Here is an 8,351-nt window from a genome sequence, read left to right as displayed (position 1 = left end):
TTGAAACTTAAATCAATCTAATAACCCGACAAAATACAATCGGAACAATCAATTGGAACCCAATAATAACATTATAAAACCCTATCGAATAAATAATTATCGAATAAATTCTTAAACTAGAAATATCTGGTGACCCCTGCTACCAAGCCCGGGTCACGAATCAACCACTGATCTCGCTCCTAAACCACCTACAAACTTGTCCCATCGATTGGGGTGTCCGAGATAAAAGCAGGACGTGAGCGCTAACGCCCAAAATGAAAAGTACGAGTACACAATTTCTATATGATGCATGCAACTTGAAATAATGATTGCTCTGGTGTACTAGGTTCCAGATCTAGAATATCATGCTCAGAAGCATAGGTGCTACAAGTATGTGCACGCTTCCCCGAAGATACTTTGTGTGTCACAAATACTGAAACTTGATCCTGGACCATCACAGTCCTAGGTAAAATCGCACACGCTGCTCCGTCAATACAGTGGATGTCACACGGTACCCGATCGTACAAAGAAACTTTAGGGTTGAGCGACCTAGAACAACATGCTATCTTGAAAGAATACACAGGCTCAACATGATATGTCAAAGCCACATATAAATCATGAACAATAATATCATGCATCTCGTGCCAGATAATAGTGCAACAAATAATAACACAACACATAAACACTCATACTCAGTTGGCTATCTCGGTCAGTACTTATGTACCTCAACTACTAGTCTAGATGAATAATGTCTACAATCCAAGCTTTCAAGGAAAAAGATTATACCACTTCATCAATAATATCTAAAATCCTTAAATAGACTAATAGCTGCTACTCCCAATAGCTAGTAAGAGTTCAGACTTATACCTGCGTCCGTCGTCAGCCCACTGATGTCGAAGGCCCTGACCCAAGCACAGCTCCGTTACAAACCCCGTAGCACCTCGCTATCACCCGACCCTCGATAAGACGGTTAAAACACTAAGAATCATACACTGAATCACTCAGCCATACCTCCAAACATGCACTAACTATGTATAATTCGACCCCTATTTATAGACCACGGTTGGACTTTCCGATCGCCAGTTCGGACGTTCCAAACGCACTTCAGAGCTTTCGATCGCTCAATCGGAGCTTTCGATCACTGTCCATCAAACATGTGTCCCTGATTGGACAAATCACTACTGTCGACGGAGTTCGGACCTTCCGATATGTCACCAATCGAATAACCAATCAAAACTCATACCCTGTCTGATTGACGGAGTTCGGATCTTCCGATCGTGAGTTCGGAGCTTTCGATCGAACTCACCCTCTGCATCCGAACTGCAACGCTCCTTCTGAACACTTCGCAGCTTCCGAACTTCGTAGCCCTCAAGTTCGGGCCTTCCGAACCGCTCGAACCCTTGGAATCCTCCGAACCATTTCCAAACGTCCTAAATTCGATTTTTTACTTATTAAACCCAAAGTAAGATTCATTAATTAATCATATTTTAACCATTTAAATATTCTTAACTATTAAAATTACTTAAAACGAAAATGGGTTTACTACTTTAGTTATGCGGTTACGAACTCGACTGAAGTGGACGACCTCTCACATGTTAAAATTGAAAAAGCAACACACATTCGAAAAGTGTACGTAAACACAAGTAAAATAAATGAAAAGTTCGTGGCATATATATATCCTCACCTAACGTTCTATCTTTATCCATTTATAATAGCTACACGGGTGATTCTATGCTACACCGGATGAAATACTTCCTAATTTTTTTGAGATGTTCGCGCGAACATCTTCCTAAATGACAAAAAATATCATGTTAAATGACAAAAAAAGTACAGGCGGGGTCCACATAATTTTTTTCAGCAAGATGTTCGCGCGAACATCTCAATAAAAAACACAAAAGGGGTGTATTTCACCCGATATAGCATAGAATCACCCTAGCTACACACTCATATCAAAGTTCGATTCCAATTAATTCAGTTTTTGCACTAATTTTTTCCTTGAACTTGTTTCGAGTGTTATCCTTCGTCAATACAAATATAGGTTATCTCATGTGTAATTGCCCTTAATTTAATTTAATTTAATTTAATTTTAAGTTCAATTATTTTAAAAAAATTTAATTTTAATATTAATTTTAATTTTAATTTGGCGATTTTCCTAGTTTTTCGATGATTTTCATAAATCTAACAAAGTTATTTTCTTATTGTTTTCTCCAAACTTCCTAAACATTTTTTAATGTATTTCGACTTATAATTTTGGAATTTATTTAAAAAAATTTCTCAGTTGTTACATGTATATTTCGTTTATTCTATTCAATTTTTCTACTATATTTAACTTTAGTAAGTTTTCAGTTCTTTTGTAGCCTAGCCTGTTCTAATTTTATGTCATGTACCATTTTATTACGCGCAACCAAAAATTTATGCCAAATTGTTTACTCTATATATACATACAATGTCATATATTTCATTCCCAAATATTAGCTCAGAATTCGTTCACAGCAAAATTTACAATCTGCACACAAAATCATGAGCCACAGTCATATCCTAGTAGCAACATTTCCAGGCCAAGGGCACATCAATCCATCCCTTCAACTTGCCAAAAAACTTGTACAAATGGGAATTGAAAGTACACGATAACACACACACACACACACACGAAAATACACACACACACGCAAATACACACACGAAATAGTACACACACACATACACACATATACACACACATCAGCACACTCAACACACATACAAAACTCACGCAGCACACATACACATAAAATACACACACAAAGAATATAAACTGTACGGAAACATCTTCTTCAAACAAATCATTTCGTTTCCATTGTTTTTTAAAGAAACGCAACCCATGGCCACTCACACACGGCCAACACAAAAATATTTATAAATAATATTATAAATTATTCTTTCGACTCGTTAATCCCGTAATAGCTTCGAAACATGCCGATCTCAATCGAACATGACACATAACAATCATAAAAAAAAAGAAAAAAATTGTTTTTTTTTGTCCTGTATGTTTGTCAGTTTGCGATTTCGATCTTTTATATTTTCAGATTTCAGTTTTAGTCTGCTATCTTTATTTTAGTCATTTTTCCGACGTGGCGCTGATGTGGTAGCAATGCAGTGCTGATGTGGAGCTGACATGTACAGTGTCATGTAAGTATTTTCGAAGAAAAAAGACTGAAATTGTCAAAAATCAGAACATGCAGGACTAAAACTGAGTTATGAAAACATAGAGAACCGAAATCGCAACGTGACAATCATACAGGACCAAAATTGCAGTTTTTTCTAAAAAAAATATTTACTCTCTTTTTTTTGATACGCCAAACAAACGGAATCCAACTTGCGTCTAGATCATTAAAAACATCCTCAAATCTTTTAAAAATATATGGTTTCACCGATGAGTCAAAAAAATGTATTAAAACTTGTTTTTCACCGAAGAACGAAAGTTTGGGAGCGTTCCAGAGTTTGGAGATACACCAAGACACGATCGAAATGGAAGAAAAATTATTGAAAGAAATATGTGTTGCTTTCGCTTCTATGCAGCTTTCTCAAGGCCTTTCTTATTTCTTCCTTCTCTTTCTTTCCTTCTTTATTCTTTCTTATTATATATATATATATATATATATACATATATAAGTCATCCTTCTACTACACATGTCCTTAGACCTGGCCACGGGCCGGGTCCGGGTCCGGGTTCGGTTAACCGGCGGTTCCGGTTCCGGGTCGACCCTTATTTTTAAAAAAAAAAAAAAATTGTACAATTGAACTTTAAAAAGTCTATCAAATATTTAATTATCTCAATAAAAATACTATTATATGTATTAAATAAAAATATATTATATTTCAACTTTTAACATCTTATAATAATACATTTATTCAATAAAAAATATATGACATTTCAACTTTCAATATTGTATATTACAAACTCTATCTAGTTCAATAAAAAAAATATTATATTTATTAAATAAAAAATATATTACATTTCAACTTTTCACATCTTACATTAAAAATTATATATATATCAATAAAAAATTTATTATATTTATTCAATAAAAATATAATATTTTAACATCTTATATTAAAAACTCTATCTATCTCAATTAAAAACTCTATTTATCTCAATAAAAAATATATTACATTTCAACTTTAAATATCTTGTATAAAAAATGTTATTACATTTATTTATATTCAATCACATTCAATTAACTAATCAACACTTGGCCTAGTGGCAAAAATTAGATCCCAAACTCATTTGGTTTTTGGTTCAAATCTCAACCATGTGTGGGTATCAAATATATATTATTTAAATATATTCAATTAACAAATCAACACTTGGTTGGTTCAAATCTCAACCATGTGTGGGTATCAAATATATATTATTTAAATATATTCAATTAACAAATTAACACTTGGCCTAGTGGCAAGAATGAGATCCCAAACTCATTTGGTTTTGGGTTCAAATCTCACCCATGTGTGGGTATCAAATATATATTATTTAAATTATTCTTTAAAATTAAAATAATATTTTAAAAAGATAAACCCGATGGGTCAACCCGGCGAACCTGGAGGGTCGGATCCGCCGGGTTGAACCGACCAACCCGCCGGGTCGGCGGTTTTTCAAAGGGAAAACCGGGACCGGACCGCCTAGTGGTCGGTCCCGGTCCCGGGTTGGACCCGTTGACCCGGTTAACCGGCCCGTGGTCCGGGCCCAACCCGGCCCTTGGCCAGGTCTACATGTCCTTCTCCCTATTTAATTATATAATAAAAATATTGATTGGCCCTATTCCTTAAATTCCATACTTTCCCACTCAAATAATTCTCACGACTGCACATTCTTTTGTCTTCTTTTTCTTTTATTTTCTTCGTTAATTCCTCTCACATGCACGCCTAGACCCTTCCTTTTAATGTCCAATTAATTTGTTAGGTGTTTGTCACTTAAAGTTTTTTTTTTGTTTTTTTTTGTACTGCAATACATTTTCTTAATTCTTTCTGATTATCTTACTCTATATATACGCACAATGTCCTATAATTCATTATTCCAAAATATTACCTCAGAATTCGTTCACAACAAAATTTACAATCTGCACAAAAAAATCATGAGCCACAGTCATATCCTAGTAGCAACATTTCCAGGCCAAGGGCACATCAATCCATCCCTTCAACTCGCCAAAAAACTCGTAAAAATGGGCATCGAAGTCACATTCATGACAAGTATATTTGCACGGAAGCGCATGGCCAACGCCCCCACCGGAGATGTCCCCAACGGCTTGACTTTCGTGGAATTTTCCGATGGCTACGACGACGGATTGAAGCCCCGCGACGACGGGAAACGGTACATGGAAGAGATGAAAACTCAAGGATTGAAAGCTTTAAGGAATATTGTTCTGTCAAGTTCCGAACGAGGCCATCCCCTGACGTGCCTCGTCTACTCTCATCTCTTCGCTTGGGCCGCAGAGGTGGCGCGTGAGTTTCACGTTCCGAGTGCACTTCTGTGGATCGAACCGGCCGCCATATTAGATATATATTATTACTATTTTAATGGTTATGGCGGTGATATTGATGCTGCATGCGAGAATTATAATATTCAGTTGCCAAAACTTCCAATTCTCTCCAGGAATGATCTTCCATTCTTTCTCCTTCCGTCGACACCGGAACGCTTCCGTCTGGTGGTTAAGGAGAAGCTTGACGTGTTAGATGCCGAAACAAAGCCAAAGGTGTTGGTGAATAGCTTCGATGAATTGGAGAAAGATGCACTTAGAGCCATCGAGAAATATGAGCTACTTGCTGTTGGACCTTTGATTCCTTGTGGTTTCTTGGATCATGGGGATTATCATGATCTCTCAGATAAGTCGTATGGTGGAGACATATTCAAACTATCTGAGAATGATTACATGGAATGGTTGAACTCAAAGCCCGGATTATCGGTTATATACGTGTCGTTCGGAAGCATGTTTAATCTTCCCAAGACACAAATGGAAGAGATAGCTAAAGGGTTATTAGGCTGCGGTAGGCCATTTCTATGGGTGATAAGAGATGGAAATAAAGAAGAAGATCAAAAGTGGAGTACTACTAGTCATTTCGGGGAATTAATATTGGAGGGAATGGGGAAGATTGTGACTTGGTGTTCACAGTTGGAGGTTCTTTCACATCCTTCATTGGGATGCTTCTTGACTCATTGTGGATGGAACTCGGTGATGGAAAGCATGGTGTTCGGCGTACCGGTGGTGGCGTTTCCGCAAGGGTTTGATCAGCCTACAAATGCAAAGTTGATTGAAGATGTTTGGAAGACGGGAATTAGGGTTCGTAAAAATGAAGATAGTGGCATTGTGGAGAGTGGTGAGATTGTCAAGTGTGTTGAAAATGTAATGGATGATGGAGAAAAGAGCAAAGATTTGAGGAACAATGCCAATAAATGGAAGGGTTTGGCAAGAGAAGCCATGGGGGAGAATGGATCTTCAAACAAGAATCTCAACTACTTCCTTAAAGAACTCGGCCACGTTTGAAAACATATTCTATTCCCTTGATGCGTAGTAAGAAAATTAAGTCTTTTTATCATATTTGTAATTAAATGCCCGCATGGCCATTTAGTTCTTGAGTTAAATCATGGAAGTTGTCGATGAATAAATATGAGCTTATTAGACATTTAGACAAGAAAAAATAAATTGTCATATTTTTGTTTGTTGAAAAATTGATTAAATACAAAAATTATTATGGAATCTCAACTGAGTTAAATATTGGTCAACTACATGATGAAATCAATTGAACTAAGAGTCCAGTCGACTAAATGCTCAAGGTCAACTGACTATTGTCTTATCAGCTTTCCCGTTTGAAAACTTAATATTAGTTCCACCTAAGTTAATGTTCTAAGACATTTTTAAAATAAGAAAACTTAGTCTCAAGGAGTGGTTTGATGAAGATATCAGCCGCTTGTTTCTCAGTTGAGATGTATGTACTCCAGTTGCATGTCCTTCTTCAGAGCATGGTATCTTATGAACTAATGTACGTAACATCCCAAAACTCGAGGACGCTATCAAACATACTAGCTTATTTAAAAACAAAATTTGCGAAAAATAAAAACTTTCATTAAAAGAACATATTGTGCACCAAAAAACTTGATAAAATATTTCTCAACAAAGTTTTGCCAACATATAAAAAAAATATTTAAAAGTAAAAACTTGTTTTCCATTCAAATAACTTAAACAGTTCATAACATAAAAGTTCTTCTGACAGCTCGCTCGTGCATCTTCTCTCTGCCTGACCGTCTATTCCGCTTCATGTCCCTCGACATAGTCTTCAATGACATCATTAACTTCATCATTATCTGCATCATTCAAGTATAATGAATATAAAGACTCAACAAATTACTCAGATAAAAAATAGATACATAATCAAATTTATCAGGCCATGGACGTGTAAAACATAAAAATAAACATCATGCATAAAACATATGTAATAAAATCTTTATTTTGGGTGATGAGGTACATGCAGTTGTGGTAACCACTATTTATGAACACATTGGGTTCCCGTGATCAGGGACGGATCCAGGATTACAGATTGGGTGGGGTTGAACTTAATGTATATAAATCGAATTTAAGATATTAGTATGAAGATCGTTAGCAAAATAACATTTGCCAATTTTATTTATTTTTTTTTAAAAAAAAACTAAACTCCCATATGTATAAAAAAAATTAAAAAATAAGTTTCACCAAGATCAATTTCAAAATGTTCATGTTAATTAAATTAACATGCAACTTTCGCAATCTACCAACAAGTTTCATTTAGATTTAAAATTTACATTATTAAAACTATTTTTTTAGTATATTTTAAATATATTTTCAAAATTAACTTTTATTAAATAAAAAATTTGATAAAATAGATAGATAGTAATTTTATCGTTTTTCTATTAATTTACTAGAAGTTTTTATTCTATTTATGAAAGCTATACTAATTAATATGTCCAAAAAATTTCACATTAGAAAAAAACTTAATAATTTATTTTGGTAATATAAGTTAGAGAGACGTGAGGGCCAGACCCTTTGAAGTTTGAACAAATTTGGCACATAATTCAAGGATAACTCAAAAGTGGGGGAATTTAATCATGGTAAAAAGCAAAAAATTAATTATAAATTATCATAGTTAAAAAATCAAATAAATTTTTCTGAACCTAATGCGGAGTGCGGACCCAATAATATGTTTTCCTTAAAACTTGTGATATCTTTACCAAAAACAAATTTTAACTGGCCTTAAATCTCATGGTACCCTTACAAACAAGAAAAATGGGCTGGGCTACAACCCAGTATGGGCCATACATAGATATACGTCTCTACTCGTGATTATGGTCATTGTACAACAAACAT

General features: G+C 35.0%; 1 protein-coding gene across 1 annotated transcript; it reads left to right on the top strand.

The window, feature by feature from the left end:
* Positions 1–5,068: 5,068 nt before the first annotated feature.
* LOC140875937 (anthocyanidin 3-O-glucoside 5-O-glucosyltransferase 1-like) lies at positions 5,069–6,590 on the top strand. The gene has a single exon (XM_073279773.1). The coding sequence runs from the start codon at positions 5,091–5,093 to the stop codon at positions 6,495–6,497; it is 1,407 nt and encodes a 468-aa protein (XP_073135874.1). The 5' UTR covers positions 5,069–5,090; the 3' UTR covers positions 6,498–6,590.
* Positions 6,591–8,351: the final 1,761 nt, after the last annotated feature.

Source organism: Henckelia pumila, chromosome 1 (genome assembly GCF_033568475.1).
Source record: "Henckelia pumila isolate YLH828 chromosome 1, ASM3356847v2, whole genome shotgun sequence".
NCBI lineage: Eukaryota > Viridiplantae > Streptophyta > Magnoliopsida > Lamiales > Gesneriaceae > Henckelia > Henckelia pumila.
The sequence above is the reverse complement of the archived record's forward strand: the minus strand, read 5'-3'. Positions and strand labels throughout refer to the sequence as shown.

Coding starts and splice junctions, on each gene's coding strand:
- LOC140875937 (XM_073279773.1), top strand. CDS start 5,091: ATGAGCCACAGTCATATCCTAGTAGCAACATTTCCAGGCCAAGGGCAC.